Below are 20,391 nucleotides of genomic sequence, written 5' to 3'. Positions count from 1 at the left end.
TTCATGATTTCTCTCAGTTATGGTTTACAGGAAAAGAATATTTTTTCCAAATTGGACTAATTAAGGATTATCATCAGATACCTTTAGATCCTGAGTCTGTTGAAAAAACTGTCATAATTAACCCATTCAGACTTTATGAATACTTATACGTGTGTTTGATTGTCTAATGTGGCAAAATCATTTCAACGGCTCATAGATATTGTATTAAGAGATTTGAACTGTGATGCACATTTAGATGGCATATTATTGTTGCTTCAACAACATCTTAAAGATCTAGAATTATTTTTTGAGCATTTAAATAGTTTTGCTATAATTCTTAATCCTGATAAATACATATTTTAGAACTCTCAGATAGAGTTCTTTGAATTTTTGGTTAACAGCAACAGCATTTTTCCTTCGCCAGAAAAAGATGATATTCTTTGTAATTATCCTCAACCAAAAACGGTTGACAAACTTTCACCAGTTTCTTGAAAAATGCAGCATCTGACCAGGCTCCCTAACACGATTAGTGCAAAGGAAAAAAGAAAATATCTTATGGCTTGATTGGGGGAAATTACTGCTACTAAAAAAACTGAGGAAATTTAGAGAAGAACATCATTAAATGCAGGTAAAACAGTTTTCCTTCATTTAACGCTGTTCTTTCCAAATTTCCTCTATTTTTTTAATTCAAATATCTCTGTGAGTATTGCACTTAGAAACATGGAATTTTTTTTTGTTGACATCAGGAGAGACAGTGCAACAACTTTCTAACTGGAAGTTAGAGCACATGGGGGCCTGCCAAAAATTTATATTTTTATTTTGTTATACACTGCATTTTCACTCTTAAAACTAGTACAGGGTAATTTTAGAATGCCCGTTGAGCATTTTTTATACTGTAATCGTATCTATACGATGGATGGTTGATGAGATCAAGGCTATGCTAGCACTTACAGGGCACCCACAGATCTCTCAGTAATAATCTTAATCTTAGTAAAGGTACTGAGTTACTGACCCTCTGACAACCAGGTGGGGTGCTCGATATAAAACCTATAAAATTCAGTCCTCAGGGTACAAAACTTTTTTGTAACTTATTCACTGGAATTATCAAAAAAAAGGTTCTGCACCTTGAGGACCAAATTTTATAGGTTTTATCGGTTATCAAAAAAACGCAGATATCATGTGTTTACAATCCTTCATAAACTTACCCATCCAGGTCTTAAATCAACTGTGGACCTCATTCGCCAATGATTTATGGAGTTCAATGTGCAAAGATGCCACACAATGAATCAGGGCATGCATTAAGTGTCAACACTCAATAGTACACTTCCACACTCTATTTCCATCGGCTGATACCCTTTGCCTCAAAGTAGATTCTTCTCACATTAACATCGACATAGTTGGTCCTCTTCTTCTGGGGTTTCACCTACTGCCTTACCCTTGTGGATCGATACACCAGGTGGGTAGAGGCTTTCTTGATGGAAAACCAAAAGGCAGAAACTGCCATAGAGACATTATATTTCTGGTTGGATTATCAGATTCTGAATTCCGGAATCAGCTACCACCGATCAAGAGAGACAATTTGAACGTGATTTGTTTTGCTCATTTGCTTGTTTTCTTAGAACACAGAAAACAAACACAACAGCATATTATCCAGCCTCCAATTGCATTGTTGAAAGGTTCTACCAGCAGCTGAAAGGTGCCATATGCTGCCATGGCACAGAACGGTTGACTGAAGTGTTACCTACCATACTTCTCTGAGCCAGCATCAAACTGGACATCAATGCTTCGGCTGCTGAGATGGTTATTGATCACCATTGCGCTTGCCAGGTGAATTTTTCCATAGTTCTGATCCTCAGCCAACACTGCTGGAATTTCTACGGGCACTACAAGATTTTTAAGTAAAAATTATAATAAAACAAAAAAAATGTAAATGTTTCCTTTCAAAAATTAATGTTTGATTATGAATCTAGTTACTTCTTTGGGACTAGCTCTTCATTTGTTTTAAGACGGGCAAAAGTGAAATGGACCAAAGTAACCCAAATACAAGAGTGATACTGGCCTAAAATGTTTACCCATGATTAGCTTAAGTTAAAAAAAAGTAGTAGTAGTTTTAGTATTTAGATATACATAATATAAGAAAGCTTATTGATATTAAAAAAAAGTTACCAGAACTTAAAAGTAGTGGTAACATTGGGTTTATTGAAAGCGGATTCGAAATTTTTCACAAAAATAGGCCAAATTAGCCAATGTTTACGTTGTCTAAAGATAAGGTGAAAGCATAAGAGATTATCCAAAGATGATGTCAATCTCTGCTATAACTATGAAGGTTTTCAGAGTTGGTTGATACGAAGATACATCCAGGAAAGAAAATTAAATTGCCCTTGCAGAGAATTGAACCCACTTCCTCTCACTTGCCAGGTGAGCCTCCTAGACCACTAGACTATAAAGGCAATGAATTCTCTTTCCTCAGGGCTTGTCTGTGTTGAACAGGGCTGCACATGGGCAGCCAGACCTAACTCAGGCAAAAGCTCACATTTCTGACATTGTCACCAGATGGTGACTTGACTGAAGATGATGTCACTCTCCGCTATTACTACAAAGGTTTCCACAGCTGGCTGATAAAGATCTAAAAAAAAAACAGAGATAAAAGAAAGAAAATAATCGCCCAGGAAAGAATTCAACAGCCTTTATGGAGAGTCAAACCAGCATCCTCTCTGAGTAAGAGGCATTTTTCATTTTAACACAGGTGTTGTTACATAGAATTCCATAATATTAAATATCGTGCAGGAGCACTCATTAAATCGGCATAGCAATATTAGACATCAGAATTAGTGATACATCGCTGTACCCAAAATCATAAAATTGGGATATCAATGTGGGGCCTTACATCGGTCGTTTATTATAAATGGATACATCAACCAGTACTAGACGCCATAGCCACTGTGAATGAACTAGAGAGGTGATTCCAGGTCCAGCCACAAGAATGAACCTTCATGATCCTAAGTTGTGCTCAAATCTTTCACGATTATCCTGGTGTTTTTTTTGTCTGCTTTAAGGAATTTTGTGTTTTAAGGTTACATAAATTCTTGCAAAACTTTGTTTACAAAGCTTTCTGGTTGATGCTTGCTTTGGTAGGTATACTCATTGTTTCAACTGTGGATGATAAATTATTAATTAAATCAATTTGTTAATTAATGGTTTTATGATTGGTGAAATTTTTAAAAAGTGCGGAGTGACTTGAGAACAACATTTTTATATACATTTCAGGCGCACAGTTATACAGATGTCTCAAACATATAAGAAAATGTCAAGCTCAGGCCTTATACAAATTAAGCATAAGCTATTAACTTTTTAATTCATTTAAGAGATTAATACCACATTTAAAGATTAATACCCAAAACAGGCATCTTCAACCAGGCAGATTTACACTATAAACATAACCCAAACTTCTGTTAATTGAGGTAACACTTTATTTTTTCAATTCTTTTCTGAACTTACGATTTCTTTCATATTGTAGACAAATTGATAAAATTAAGAAGAAAAAAAAGTTCCTTTCACATTTTAATTCAATAATTTCACATAGGAAACTTTAGGCAGAAATAAAAACTTTCAGTCACTATAACAACCCATCACCTGAGATATGTTAAGTCCGGAATAACATCAATTTTGAAACAGCATTGTCTTTTCTACAATAGCTAAAGCTATACACAAACACAGACAGGTTGTGAAGAGTTTAACTTTATCCATTTAGGTAGAAACCACTGAAGTGTAGGGAGTGAATTCTTGCAATTAATGCTTTTTAAAAACTTCTCCCATCCAAAAAATTTTGAAAAAACCTGAAAGTAGCCCGTATACAAGGATTTTCAATTAAATGTAACCAGAACTGATGTCCTTTAGCTTAGCTAATAAAAAAACCTAATTGTCCTGCTGCAAGTGTGATAAAGTTTTTCAAGCATCCTCTCTCTCTGACTCATACTATATGCCAGAGAGAAAAATAATTCTTTTATCCTCCAAACCAACTGATTTTCTCCATGCTAAAATGATTAATGAAAAAATAGTTTTAGCTACCTCTTTATAGCAGCAAAGACAAGCAAATTTTTCTAAATGTCTTGATTCATACACATTTGCAACATAACAATGTTTATCAGTAAATGCCACTCATCAGAGATACCATCGACGCGCTATAACGCGTCAAATACCTGGAATTTTGGAAAAGGACAAAATTTTGTTCTGCGTCCCAGAGGATGCGTTCTTTCCTAGTTCGGAGAAAAAAGTAGAGAGTAAACCCCCCCCTTTTTTTTCTTCTTTCTACCATGTATCATGGTCGTACGACATTGAAAAAGTGGTTTCACTACCTTGTACACTGTACTGTATCAATATACATGCGTGCTGTTGAAGAATAAGATGGAGGATATCTAGTTGCTTCCCTGAATGAGGGGCAGTGTAATTGTCAAATTTTGGAGTTTCTATTCCCCTGCGGATTTTCTCCCTTCCAGTCACATACCAGAAATTACGGTACTTTTGCAGCTATCTGCCAGCATTCAAAGATAGGACCTATATTGCGTAAATTTGCCTTGTTCCTACAATATTGCAAATTTTTTTTTTTTTTAATCGTAAAGGATTGGAATGCCCAATCAAATTGTAAAACTTTCCCAAGATAGTGGGGGAAAAAACCGAATCTGTAAAAACTCGACCTTGAATATCCAGTTTTGTCATCTAGCTGCTATGTGGTAGTCACTGTTACGCATCGCAAAAATCATGGGTGTGTAAGCAGAATTGGCTTTTGGAGGGCCCAAGGATCCAATTCTGCACAGAAAGTTTGGGTCACTAACACTGGAAAACGATTTTAAATTAACAGATAGTATAAAAGAAAATATTTTATTCCAATATATTTTATTTCTCTACTAAAATATTTTTAATTTTTGATCTTTGCGGGGGGGGGGGGGGGGGAAGAGGCACCTTATAACCCACCCCTAAATTTAGCTTCTGGTGAAAATCCGGGTTTGGAGCCCGCAATTCCGCAATAGTAATCGGCTAAAAATGTGATTTTCTAAGGTTTTCAAATTTTAAGTTGGCTATTCCTTTGAAAAAACTTCTGGTTGCCATGGCGATCACACAGGCCTACAACACAAATATGTATACATTAAACTTCAAATGCACACATTATCAGTTTAGAGAATAGATACAGGGTTGCAACTGGAAGGGTGGAGAGACAGGTGGGTCTAGTGTCCCAGGCTCTGGACTAGAGGGGGCAACAAATTCATCCTCATGTTTGAGGAAGTATCTAGTTACGGCGCGAGATGGATGACACCACCTAGTGAACACAAAACACGCCAAATGCTGAGCACACACACATAAGCACACTTAAGTTTCTCCAACACAAATCTGACATAGCTCCCATATTCAGGTGTGAAAATATGTAACAGTTAAATGCAGTGGCGTAGCCAGGTTTTGGTCCGTGGGGGAGCAAAATTGTGAAAGGTGCCATTTTTTGTTCGTGCTTAAGGCGCAAACTTAAAATTATGCATTAGTGGAAAGAACTTTGAATTTTCCAATTTATAAAAATCAAATTTATTTTGTTTTCAGTTGGTGTTATTTTTCAAATTAAATTAATTATCTTTCAATTTATTAATGTATTTTAATTTTTTAATTAATTAAAAAAAATTTAAATTCTATTTTATGTTTTGTGTATTTATACAAATGCAAACACAAAAAACAACTGGGAAGTCACCCTAACAGGTAGTTGGAAAAAAATTTAGATTAAAATATAAAAAATGATAGGAGAATAAAATAAAAAGAAAAAAAATATTTCTCTCTTTCTCTATAATTATTCCAAGATATGAAAGTACAGAGAAATCTTCATGCTTCCATTTAATCACTTTTATTATGTTACACTCTTATCGTAAGCACGTGTGTATCACATGTACGCTACTTCTACTCAATCGTAAAAAGACATTTCTCTTACCGAATATCTAACAAATTAATGCATGCCGGAAAGTTCTTTCTTATATTATGCGCGACCATAACGTATATATGATGTCATAGTTATGCATGGTTTCAGTTTGAGAGGTTTTGCCGTCTTCCATATTAGAAGTAAAACTGACAGATGTCTGAAGTTTTGTGTTATGCCAATACGCAAAGCCTGCCTGCTCTCTGCGGAAAGGCTTTCCAAACGAAAGATCGGTTAGCATCCGTACCTAGAAATTGAAAAAAAAAGACTCGCTCCAGTCAACCGCTACTGTACCAGTAATGGGGCTCAAACTGGGATGAATCAGTCCATCATGATGCCCACCCAATCACAGTGGTTATCACATACTACTAAATTGCAGACGCCCAAGCAGAGGGTGGCCGGAATCCAAAAACATTAGGAACTGCTTCAAACGAATTAGTGCGTGCCAGAAATTGTCGTATGTGCCCGTAATTTATTTAAGTATCTCTGAGGCGTGTTTGCAATGCAACTGCTCATCTTCCGAATCGAAGTGAAAGTGGCAGGTATATGAATTGATTGAAATATTTTTTATGTTTTATTATCTATCGGCTTCTTTTAGAGATACTATTTAAAGGGGAGTTTAGATAAAAGTTGAAAAACTTCTAGGTATTGCGCATAGTGTATGTATATTTATTTCTAGTGAAATAAATTCATGCGATGTGTTTTATAACAAATCAGAGAAGAATGGAAATACAGTACGTAGAGTGATGAATGATACAGACTAGCGCAGGGGTTCTCAAACTTTTTCCATCCACGGTGCCCCGTTACTTTAATCAATGCTTGTACGCGGCTCCCCAGAGAAGTTTAACAAAGAATCTCTGAAAATCCTTCGGGATGCTCCGCGGTGCCCCTGACAAAGGTTGGTGACTCACAGTTTGAGAATCCTCTGGACTAATAATTTCTTGGATTTTTCCCCTCGTAATTTGACCAGGGGGCATTCGGGTAAGTGCTGGCAAACCTCACGACACCATAGTTCATATTAGAAAGCATTGTAAGCCCTAGGATAAGTGCTAATTGAAAAAACACTAGATAATCTTTTAAGAGCAGACTCAACGTTGGTTCGTGGACACTTTTTGTTTTTCTGAAATAGTATACGTATGTATCTTCAGTTACTTTTAAACTTTCCTCGTAAAACATGGACAATTCCAGCCCCGGTTCAGGTGCCTCAAGTGCAAAAGGGACTTCATGAAGATGAGATCCAGTTAAAATTTTCGAGAGTGATCTGTTAGGCAGACATTTCTGAACAGGTAAAGGGCCTTAGAAAAGTCCCTTTGATGCCCGTAAGACGACCCTGCGTAGACTACCTATGTGTTGTTGTCAGAAATAAAGAAACAAATAACGATGATAATCTATTTGCCACCTTTTCTTTGTCTTTGACACTACCCTATACACAAGCTAGCAGCTCTTGCCAAGGCACCTGCAGATAACGTGGCATTTCTAGGCGTTATGAATATGAATCTAGCTAAGTCCCCCCCAATACATTAAGTGGTATTTCTAGGACCTCAAGCCATGGGCGAAGATACGGGAGGGGGGCATTGCCCCCCCCCCAGCGTCAAAGGTGGAGTCGACTGATCTAATGTATATATTTCAAGAGGAATTGACATCATCAGCGTGCCCCCCCCCTCAGACTTCCAAGTTTATCTCCGCCTATGCCTCAAGCTTTACATAAGGTGCCCAAAGAAAAGGCGATACTTCTTGGAGCTTGAATCCTAGCCATTACTTCATAGGTTCAGTGGTCTGTCCACAATAGGTTCCCGTGCTTAATTTCTTCAAAAAGCGCCTTAGTCAAAGCTCTTGGTTGCCCTTCAGAACAGAATGAACATTTCGTGAACACCATATCCTCATACCTATGAAAGGTATTTCAAGGAGCTCTACCGAGAATGACCAATAGCAATAGAAAAAGTTAGAGCTAGAAGCGGGCAAGATTCCGCCCTTTAATAAAGGTGGGGGAACGGAAGCTGATCTGAACATGCTTCCAGATGAAGAGCTTGAAAGCAATTGTCAAAAATGGTAATGAAAACCTGCCCTTTCTTTTTTTCCTTCTTCTCTTGCGGGTTAGTACAAACCCAATCACTGTGATACTGTAAGAGGCGCAAATATAAATGTAGATTTTTTTCCTTACTCATCACATTATAGTCAATGAAAGTAGAAAATGAAAAAGTCAATATTTTTCAAGTTTTTTTAAAGATCAAAAGTCATTTAGAAAAATAGGCGCCAATGTAGGCACAATTTTGATTAGGGGAGCGATCGCTCCCTCTGCTTCCCCCCTGGTTAAATGGTGACAGATCAGAGTGGTGGACCATCAGGGAAAGAAAATAAAATCATTTTACCAGGGAAACCAAAGTATGAATAGGGAATAAGAAGATAAGTGTCTGAGAGAGGAGAGAGAATATAATTTGCTTTAAATTTGATCAGAAGAGTGCTAAAATTTTTTTTTTAAATCAATCAGAAGGGAATTTATAGATTAATTTATTAGTAAATATACAAATGTGTGCCTCCAACTGTTAATTAAAGTGGATCCTGCTTATAACGTTTTTCAAAAACCATCATAAAAAACATTGTAAATAGGAAAACACTTTAAACGAGAAATCTTAATAAGAATTACTCATTGTTAGGACCATGAAAATAAGTTGTACTAAGTGAAAAAACATTCTAAATGGGAGAAACGGTATAAGCGGGATCAACTGTATATTTGTTTCAGATTTATTACATGTGTTGAATTCCATACGTTAAATTCTCAGTGCTAATGAACTTCTTTGCAAGCTTTTCCTACTAGTAGACAATGAAAGTAAATGAACTTTTTTTGGATGACATGTTTTTAGAAATTAATTATACTTGATTCACAGATACCTTCTTCTCCTACCCAGAACATGATCCACCGCTCAGTCTCCACGAAGAAATATAAGCAGGTGATCAAAGACCTGAAGTACACTGGAAGAAAATTCATAGAGATAGCAGTGAATTATGGGGGGGAGCATAATTTTTTTCAAGATAAATGCTTTTTTAGAGGAACCCACTTTCACTCAAAAAGGACCCAGATTTTTCTGATAACCTCGGTCTCGGGACCTAGGTAAATTAAAGTACAGCAACATCTCTGACTCATCTTTAAAATAAAAAGTTTGCTACATGTACAAAAAAAACATGTCCTGTTTTTGATTTTTAGAATGTAGCACCTTTACATGTGTCTCAGAACAGTCATTAATAATAAGTTACATGACATTATAGCAATTGATAATTCTAACCTAATTGTTCCACCCGGTTACAGTGCTTCCTTTTGTCATCTGAGTAGTCTCTTTCTTTCTGACAATGCATTTCAGCTTCTGACCCAACTAAAAAAATATTGAGACACAAAAATATTGACAATTCACTGAAAAATATGTAACTCAATTACTCTGATGTAAACTGATTTTGTCATACTGTACAGCTCAAACATTATAATGCAATAATTGATGAAATATTGAATCTGGGAAAATACATGCAGGGTTATACATAAAAATAAAACTGATCCTACTTAAGACCTATGTAGCGGTTATAGTTGACATATTTTGTTAAACTTGATATATATGGAGTAGCATACACAGGATTTTTTCTTTTCACTGGGAGGAGAGGGTTCAACTTTTTTTCACCCCAAGGGAGATTTTTCCATGCTTTATTGCAAAAATACACTGTGATCTTGGCTGGTGGGGGTTAACCTCAAACCTCCCTCCTTGTGTACACCTATGTACATAAGTTATATAGACCATGCGAGAAAAGAAAACAGCAATAAAAAAATAATAGTTTGAAAATTTTGACCACCAGATGAAAAAGTGGCACATAAGCACAACAAGAAACATAAAACTTAATTTAATCACAGTACTTGTTCGATATGCATTTTATTCATATGCATCCTACACACACTCAAATGTGAGTCTTGAGCAAAGCTCTCCTCAAGGTCCCTAAATCTGTCTTCATTCAAAGTGGGGCTACACCCCCCCCCCCCCCAATTGAGTTCCATTCCAAGTTTGAGTTAGCTATCCCTTCAGAAAAAATGTTGCCACATTTTCAACAATCAGCTAATCCCAACACTAATATGAATTGTTGCATATTCACTCATGGAAGATCCCTCTACTGGACACACGGTATTGGGTTTCACAAACATAATTCTGACATAGTTCACCTATTAAGGCATGTGAAATAATAGTAAGTTAGCTTGATGGTGATAGACAAGGGTTGTTGATTTTTAGATAAAATAAAATCAGTTTAGCTGATGCTGACCTAATTGGAGTCAAGGTGCCGGCAGGGCCATCTTAAGAGCATCATGAGTCCCCGGGCCAAGTGATTTTTCAGAGGCCCTATCAGGAAAATTCTTGAAAAATTCAACTGCTTCTCATTTTTTCTGTTTTGTCCAAACAAAACAAAACTAACCAAAGGCTAATTATTTCGAATGGATCGAACAGAAACAATCAAACTGCAAAATTACCAACAACCTCCAAATGTGATGCACAAAGGCAAAATGAGAAAAGTCACAAAGAAGAAAAGTGCATTTTTATATGTGTTTTATGTGGAAGAAAGAGTCAAATAGCCCATTTGATGCACTGCTAGGGAAAGGGTCCGCCAACCAGGTTTTCATGGGCCCCTTTATAATGAATTTATAGCATGAAAAAACAAAAATCGTCCCTTGCCCCAGGGCTGTAAGCCCGACCCTTGTGGAGGGCCATTAGGTTCATAATATGCCCTGCAACTGTAAAAAATGCTTTTGACAGATTTATGTGGATTCATACCAGCTGAACATTTGATAAAAGATATATGAGTAAAATTATACAGATGTATCTTTGCAAAGGAATTGAAAATCAAAAAAAAAAAAAAAAAAAAGATTTTGATGCAGCTTTGTAAAGCATGACGAAGATAATAGTATTCTAAGACTTTGAAACATAATTGTTCAACTCTATCTAGTGGTGAAATAATAAAGTAGAAGGATGGATGGCAGCAGCTGTATGAGAAATTATTCTGTCATATCCATGTGATAAATACCAAAAAATCTGTGCAACAGCCAGTGCCGTCTTAAGGCATGGGCCCACCCGGGAGCCTCAGAAAACGAGGGGCCTCATAAAAATGAGATCTGGTTGAAATTTTCAAGAATTTGCCTAGTCGGGCCTCAGAAAAATCACTTGGCCGAGGGGCCCATGATCCTCTTAAGACGGCCTTGGCAACAACATCCGCTGTTGTAGGCACCAACGTTACACATGGTTATGATGGCAAATGCTGCTGTAACCAGCTGGTTAAACCTAGTTCTTTCACTTGCCTTCAAAAGAGATACATTCTCTGAGTATGCCAATATACTGTAAAATTATCATTAGGCCCTTGCGAAAATAGTCCTTAAATCTAGTCATTTTATTATATTAATTTTATTGTTTTACTTCTGGTGATCGATCATAAGTCGCAGATCAGCCATCACGTCATGTTTACATTCTGAATATTATCAGATTCTGTATTGTATCATTTTGCAGTGTTGTTTTTGTTCTGTGTTATTATGTAAATGAGAAATCGTCAGAAAACTTTATGTTGATTTCAATGCCGTTGATTCATCCTTTCGATTGGATCCTGTTATAGTGCATGATGGGAATGTTTCCTCTTCAAATACCAGCAGTGTGCTAGGTACCTCACTCAAATTTATTTCATCAAAGCACTCATTTGTACTAAGGCATTTTGCCCAGTGAGGTGTATATTGGGTAAACTAACTTCTGTCATCACGTACTGAATACTTCACAGCGTGCTTCAGCACTGCCCTAGTCACTTCGTTTGTCCACATGCTCATTGCCTTATGGTTTGACCTGTAGCTCCTGACCAGATGCTTCTCAATATGCTTTGACATCGTCCTAGTCACTCCGTCTCTTCTCTTGTTTGTTGCCTTGTAGTTTGAGAGGTAGTCTGACTGGAATTTTCTCATATATCTTCATCTCGAATGACATGCACTTGCCATAAGGGGTAGATGACTGCCGATGTCTTCCTTGTACCCTCCACCTCTATTTTCTGGCCACACTTACATCTATGTTTGGACTAGTCAGGGTTGGTAAAAAGGTTTAAACCAGGTTTTTTTTGGTTTAAATAGCATTAACATTAAAAACAATAAAATTTCTGAAAAATCATTAAACTTTCTCATAATTAATTAAAATAAAATGTTTATTAATGTAATTAACACTATTTCCATATTAATTAATCAATAAATATTTCTTACATTTTAACAAAAACCAACTTTTGCAATTTAATTATTTTTTGTGTAACTCAATGACTTATTTTGTGTTTGAAAATTCTTTTAATGTTATTATTAATCATATAATATAAAGATGTTTTCTCCAATTATTTTCAGTATGCTTAATTAGAAAGCTATTTTGCAAAACCTATATTAAAAATTAGGTGAATATAATATATTTAATGAAGCATAAATTATACAGATTAATTAGCAATGATTTACAATATAAAGGGTGACTATAATTAAAGTACTGATTTCAAAACACTGTAAAAAAAAGAACCATTGTCAGAATGACAAAAATTAACATGAATATTCCTGAAGCAATGGAATTTTATATGGCAAAGGGGAAAAATATACTTAAAAATAAATTTCACGACACTGTACTCATCCAACACATGGGAAATTTGCTCACAGAATGGGCAAGATAGCCAGTCAGGGCAAAATGATAACTTAATTAGCATTGTACGATTTCATAGTTCATGGAAACATCACAAAAATGAAGTAATTGAACAAATAACTACAACTTACTCAAGAAATGTTAAATATGTTGTCCACCGTGTTCTGGCTATGAAGTGAATGTTATGACGTCATCTAACGTAACCCTTGTATTCATTAGCATTCTGCGTATGTCGCTACTGTTTGTGACGTCACCGATCGAGATTGTATATAAACCTGTGCACAGTATTAGCACTACTACTGTTGTCTAACCGTTATCATGTTTAACAAATAAATAGTTGTGTTTACATTCAGCCTCTAAACCTCCCTTTAACATTTGGCGACGAGGATGGGATCAACTAGTTTGTGGGATGAGAGATGAGGAGGTTCAGAAGAGGCTATTAGCCGAACCTGGTCTCACGTTGGAAACTGCGATTTCAATGGCTGTGGCATCGGAGATCGCGGCCTCACAGTCTAAACATATCCATCTACAAAATACTTCCTCATTGAGTCCTGAAAATTTTGATTCTGTTGATCTCGTACGCGATCGGAGGGTTGGTAAATCACCGCAGCCCGATCCTCGTTCGTGTTGTTCTGGAAAATCCAGGGACAACAAGATAGTTTCTCAAAATTCAAAAAATAGTGGATTTGTATGCTTTGGATGCGGTGGAAATCATGATCGCTCATTATGCAAGTTTAGAAATTCAGTGTGTCATGGCTGTGGATTAAGGGGCCATATAAAAAAGGTGTGCCGAAAACAGTGTGATAGAAAGCAACCTCGCACAAACGAGATTGAGATACAACCGGAATATATTAATTCATTAAATTTGAATTCCCCTTCTAAACAAAACGTGGAGGTTTTTATTGAAGGCAGGAAATTAAAAATGGAAATAGATTCAGGGTCCTACTATTCGATTGTATCTAAATGCACATTCAAAAAATTTTTTTATTTCAAAAAACGGGAAATTAAACAAACTTCAAATTAAATTGCGCGATTTTTCTAAAAATGGAATCTTGCTTGTGGGCAGTTGTGAGGTAAACGTAGAGCATAATTCCCGCAACAAAAAATTGGAACTTTTAATTTCAGAAAATTATTGTACTAGCATATTAGGATATTCATGGTTTGACCCCCTGGGAATTGCTATAACCGGGATAAACAAAATTTTAATGAGTGAAATTGATAGACTAGTTTACAATTATAACGACGTTTTTGATGGTAAATTAGGTTCCTACAAGGGTAATGCGGTGTCCTTGCCCATAAATCCAGACTTTGCCCCCATACGTTGTAAGGCTTGTAGCGTACCATTGGCGATGAAACCCAAGATAGAAGCGGCCTTGAACCGACTCCTTTATGAGGGAGTAATCGAGAAAATTTCAAATCCGAAATGGTCAACTCCAGTGGTTCCAATAATCAAGCCCTCTGGTGATGTGCGGTTGTGTGGGGATTATAAAGTCACATTAAATAGAGCAATGAATGCTCACCCCTACCCTATTCCTGCAGTAAATCACCTGTTATCTAATTTGAAAGGGGGTGGTTGTTATGCTAAAATAGATTTAGCCCAAGCGTACTTGCAACTCCCAGTTGATAATATTTCTGCCGAGGCCCAGACTATTATAACACATAAAGGGGCTTTTAAGGTCAATAGACTTCAGTTTGGAATAAATGTGGCCCCGGGAATTTTTCAAAACTTAATGGAAGACTTATTTTTGGGTTTGGATGGAGTTGTTCCATATTTTGGCGATGTTCTTGTCCGCGGAAATTCACGCGAACAATTAGCCGCCCAATTAGAACAGGTTCTAGAACGCCTGAGGAATTCTGGCCTAAAGGCTAACAAGGAAAAATGTCTCTTTGGAGTACCCGAAGTGGAGTTTTTGGGGTATCGCATTGATACAAAGGGCATCCACCCATCAAAAAGTAAGGTTGAGGCTATTCATTCTTTTCCTGTGCCCAGGGATAAGGTTCAATTACAAGCCTTTTTGGGAATTCTTAATTTCTATAATAGTTTTCTAGAGGGAAAATCTACTAAAGCGGAAGTATTGCACAGGCTCTTAGACAGTGGTGCAACATGGAAATGGACAAAGGTTCATGATAATGCATTTAATTCCCTCAAGGAGCTTTTAAGCTCAGAAGCTGTTTTAGTCCCTTTTGATGAAAAATTGCCAATTACTTTAGTGTGTGATGCTTCACCTTTTGGTGTGGGAGCCGTTTTAAATCATATCCGTGCTGATGGTATAGAGGCCCCTATAGCTTTTGCATCGCGTACTCTCACATCTGCTGAGAGAAATTATGCACAAATAGATAAAGAGGCATTGGCAATTATTTTTGGGATAAAAAAATTTCACCATTTCATTTATGATCATAGCTTCACTATCATGACAGATCACCAGCCATTGTTGATAATATTCCTTAAAAATAAGCCAACAAGGGAAATTTTGTCTCCACGTATGCTTCGATGGTCCCTGATCTTAAATGCATATGATTTTACTTTAGTACACAAGCCGGGTAGAAAAATTCAAAATGCATATTCATTGAGTAGGCTTCCAGCAAAAATTGAAAATTTTGAGGTACCCCCGCCTTTGGAGGTTTTCTTTACTGAAGAATTACAGGACCCACCTGTGTGCCACGGAGATTTCTAGGCTTACACTACGTGATCCTATTCTTTCTAGGGTTCTTAATTGGGTTTTGCGGGGTTGGCCCTCAGAGAAGCCTGACCCAAAATTTCAAACATATTTTTCAAAAAGAAATGAATTATCAACTCATAAAAATTGCCTATTATGGGGAAACAGAGTCGTGATACCGGTGTCTGGGAGACCACGTGTTTTACAAGCCTTACATCTTGCCCATCCTGGCATTGAAAGGATGAAGGCATTAGCGTGTTCATACGTGTGGTGGCCATGCATCGATTCCGACATTGAGTGTCAAGTGAAATCCTGCCGAGCGTGTCAACAGACACGTCATGCACCTCCTAGGGCTCCAGTGCACCCATGGGAAGTTCCGAGTAAGCCTTGGTCACGCCTACATATTGATTTTGCCGATCCATTCCAAGGTCAAGAATTCCTGGTGGTCGTTGATGCTTTCTGAAAGTGGGTCGAAGTACGTCGCATGAGTTCTACATCTGCGTGTGCAACGATTGATGTTCTCAGAGACTTGTTTGCCACCCATGGTATACCAGATGTCATGGTTTCTGACAATGGAGGTCAATTCATCTCAATGGAGTACCGTTTGTTCCTGGAACGCAATCTGATTCGCAGAGTCTTAATCGCTCCTAGAAGACCATGTGCTAACGGGCAGGCTGAAAGAACTGTACAAACGGTTAAAGATGCCTTAGGTCGAATTGTACATGGCTCCTGGCGGAAAAGATTGGCAAATTTCTTGTTGCAGCAGCATTGTACTCCAACATCCACAACTTGTGCCAGCCCAGCGGAATTGTTGATGGGGAGGAGGTTGCGTACTATTCTAGATAATCTTCATCCGGATCTAACAGCCGAAAGGAGAGAAAAGCAGGAGCTGGATTTCTATCAGAAGAATGACAATCGTAGTACACGATATTTCAGCAAAAATGATCCAGTCTTCATTAGAAACTATGGTCAAGGTTCAACGTGGCTTCCCTCTACCATAGTCCAGCCAACAGGTCCAGTGTCCTACAAAGCTGTTACTGAAAATGGTGATGTTGTATGCCGACATGTCGATCAATTGTTGAAACAACTTCCTGACAATCCTGAGTCAACAGTTAACATTAAAGAACCATTTGAATCTCCAGTATCGCAGTCACCTGAGCCAACGGTTGCAGAATCACAAGTGAAAGTAGTTCCAAAGGACAGTCCGAGACTGATGGCGAAACCGGAAATTGTTCCAGAAGAATCGTCCATACAGAGTCAGCGTCCTAGACGGACAGTCACTCTGCCTCGCCATTTTAAGGACTTCGTTCTATCTTAGGGGAAGGGGTGTTATGACGTCATCTAACGTAACCCTTGTATTCATTAGCATTCCGCGTATGTCGCTACTGTTTGTGACGTCACAGATTGAGATTGTATATAAACCTGTGCACAGTATTAGCACTACTACTGTTGTCTAACCGTTATCATGTTTAACAAATAAATAGTTGTGTTTACATTCAGCCTCTAAGCCTCCCTTTAACAGTGAAAGCACAAAAATGCTTGCTCAACAGCAGATCAAGAGTATGCCATGGTCATGATGTGGATGCACTTGCAATTCACCTTTATTAAACCAAATGTGCCCCACGTTAATATTCCTGGGGAACTTCTAACATATAGGGGATGTGCTGGAGCTTGCAATTCACCAAAGTTTGCAATCCGACCACTGTTCATAACATTTTGAGGTACCCCCCCCCCCCCCGAACAGCTAGCAGTTGCAAGGGTTAAGGTTAGCTAGTAATGAAAAATTTTGGCTAGTAATGAGCCAATATGATATTTTTCAAGGAAAAAAATGATATTTAGGCAACTTTTATTTGATTTAAAAAAAAAAAAAACCACTTGGTTAAAACCAAACAACCCTGGGACTAGTATTATAAGTGACGAAGCTGGGATCGTATAGTCAGAGATACATCGACATCCAGAAATGGTGAGACCTGTCCAATTGTTGAACTAATTAATTATAAAACTTTAAAAATTTAATTTACTCTGATAACCAGCTGAGAAGAAATGTTGTGTTGAAATTTTAATTCTAATATTTAGTTGGATAAATGTTATAACTGGAAAATTGTTTTGTCATATCATTGTTATCATCTGTCTAATGAAACTACATTGGGAAACATAAAAAATAAACCAGGAATGTATCACCTAAAATGGTACAATGCTGCAGAAAACTAAAACAAACCGTTTTACTTTCTATGGAGTGAGCTGTTGTATATTTTTAGCTCTTCAGATCCAACTCTCGTTAGTTCTTCCATGAAGATGTCTATTACATGAAATTTGAAAACCAGCAAACAAGCAGAATCTTCAGCACTCGTGACATTCTTCTTCAAAATATCTCTGAAACTTTTGATGATCCCAACTTTCCACTTCTCTTGCTTTAGATCATTGATCATTTTCGTTGCACTATGGTCATTTTCTGCACGAGGGCTGATTAGACTGTTACCTGCAATTTATTGCCAATTCTGAATGGCAGCCTTTTTTATACTAACCAAGGAGTTGGTGCGCTAACCCCTCGGTGTGGGACTCCATGCAGTAGCAATCTTTTTCTGTGGTCATGTCGCCATTTCTGTTGTACCCATGCCAGGAAAGTTTCTGACAAGGATGAACCGGATATTGAACTCGCGACATCTCTAAACATCCTTTGGTACTTCAGGTAAGTATCTGATTGACCTGGGTCACCGCACCTGCTTGCTTTAGAAACACGAAACATTCTCTCAGAAATTTCCTCACAAACATCATGAATTTTTTGAGATGAAATTTATCAATCCCACACACAAGCCATCATTTGGAAAAATGCATCAATGTACAATAATGAATATTTCTGCATTTTGAAGCAATGAATGTATTTACTGGTGACAGATCTTTGTCTAGATTAAATAAAGCATAGTTATACTAGCATAAATTAAACTTTTTGATGAACTTTTGGATTATGTATGTTTCTAGAAATCAAATATGAGTTTGCTTCACAGTGGTATCAGTGAATGAAGGAGAAAAAAAAAACTATTTTAATTTTCTTTCACCAAAAAAGAACTCTGGCTTTACCAACAGCCTAGGTACCACATGCATTAGAATATATCAACATCACCTACTGGATTTTCTTCATTGGTCCTAAACTAGCTTCAAGCATCTTATGTGGATTAATTAGAACTACTGTTCCTAACTCAATTTAGAAAAAAATTACCACGCGTTTGGCTGAATATTAATCCCTTAACAGTTTCATTTTCTTCCTGAATTTGACCCAAAAAATGTTGCATTTTTTTTATTACATTTTTTTTGTTGTTTTTTATTTTACATTTGCAAGCAGGAAAATGTCATTAAAACTAACATTTCTAATATTTTAAGCATTTAGAACAACTTTTTCAATACAAATAAAATAATTTTCCCTGGAAGTTGTCTTTTCTTCCTACATAACCACTTAACAGGGCAGTTACATTTATAGTTGCGCAGAAAAAATAATTACTTTACAATTATTTTTCATTAGAATTGCCACAAACCATTTTTTTCTTCTAAGATCTGATTTAGTGTGATATATCTTAATATGAGTATGACATTGCAAATTACCATTTAGTGTGGACAACTACTGCCATCTGTATGACCAATTTGATATTAAAAACAGAAGAGATATGGGCAAAACAATAAAAGTGACAGACAAATAAGATCAGTTATGGACCAAAAACCACTTGTACTGTGCACTGCAAACAGGCAAGAGGTTGAACGTCAGTGATAGGCAAAAGCGATAAATTGTAACTGTCCTAGTTTTAGATGGAGAGAGCTAATGAAGCTCAGTGAAGATAGTATTAAAAAAACTGTTGATCAACTTGATGATCACTGCACTCTTAAAAGGAATCTTTATATTACAGAAGTTTGAAGTTACCAAACCTGGAGAGGTTGTTTAAAAAAGAAGGAAACAGCTGCTTACTTTCTTTGCGAATGTGAAATGCCCCAAAACAGAATGTTTAGTACTGTTCTGCGACGAGCCCTCGGCTGACTGGAAATGTTCTGCGGTAAAAATCCCCATACATGTAATAGTGTTTTTTGCACTTTTTCTTAAAATTCTTCCAAATTGTTCTGCAGTAGCGGTAATTGTTCTGCAGCGTACGTCGCAGATTTCGGCACATTCTGCTTTGGGGGTGAAATGTACACTTCACAAAGGTTTAAGCACTTGGCCCATCATTTCATTGAACCCTGGGAGTTTTTCAAGACAGACTTTGTGTGCATCAGCTACTTGGTCTCTACTAAAGACTTTTTTTTCTTTGGTAGTACATTCAGTAGAATTCTGATTGAAGTGCTAGGTTTCATGGAACCACCTACATCTAAGTCTAAATGGCATTCATATTATCGAAGTTTGACTATCTGAGGCATGCCATGGCAATATAAGCTCAGATAATTAGAGCCCTACTATACTTTTATTCATCGATTATGCAATTTAAATTATAGCAAAAATGATTATATAGATGCATGTTCAAGTGCATTAAGAATTATACACTTGAACTCACTTATAATGAACATAGATATATTTCTAATCCAGCACATATCAGATTAGGGTGTGCCAGATTACCGAAATTGCAGGATTACCATGCAGCATTACTGAATCACTTTTTGTCCATGGAAGATATTCTATTAGATCAGTACTCAATTGTTTGCCACCTGTGGCTCCCCCTACCTTAGTCACTGTAACTCCCAGAACAGTTGAGAAAAGAATCACACCAAAACACTAAGTAAGCACATTTCAATATCAACAAATCACTGAGACATCCCTAACAGAGGTTGGTGATGAACCCAGGAGCCAGGACACACACTTTGAGAAACACTGTATTAGGGCACTCTTAAGTACTGTAAAATCCTCTTTCCAACAAACTTTTGTTTAAACTTTTCTATTAAGCTTGAGGAAAACATTAAGAAGAAAAGAGATGGAGGTTATATTTAATTCCCACGAACCTAACCTCCAAAACACCTTTACTGCACATTTGTCCATCTAGCTAGATTCAAACATTGATTATGATGGTGTTATTGTGTGTGAAATAATTCTGAGAATACCAAGGTATAAAATGATATCCATTGCTTCAAAAATTGGAACTATTCAGTTGGTTAAAAGACAAAAATA

General features: G+C 36.9%; 1 protein-coding gene across 1 annotated transcript in view; it reads right to left on the bottom strand.

Annotated features, from left to right (window-relative positions):
• Positions 1-20,391, bottom strand: part of pcx (pecanex) — a 359,123-nt gene that overhangs the window by 266,259 nt on the left and 72,473 nt on the right. The window contains exon 5 of the mRNA XM_089247188.1: positions 9,211-9,297. Coding sequence (XP_089103314.1) covers positions 9,211-9,297 — 87 coding nt within the window. The remainder of the gene's footprint in view (positions 1-9,210; positions 9,298-20,391) is intronic.

This window comes from Pholcus phalangioides, unplaced genomic scaffold (genome assembly GCF_987345545.1).
Source record: "Pholcus phalangioides strain wild (caught in Gottingen) unplaced genomic scaffold, Ppha-v1.0 ptg000017l_1, whole genome shotgun sequence".
Lineage (NCBI taxonomy): Eukaryota > Metazoa > Arthropoda > Arachnida > Araneae > Pholcidae > Pholcus > Pholcus phalangioides.
Note: the sequence above shows the minus strand (reverse complement) of the source record. Positions and strands in the feature narration are given on the sequence as shown.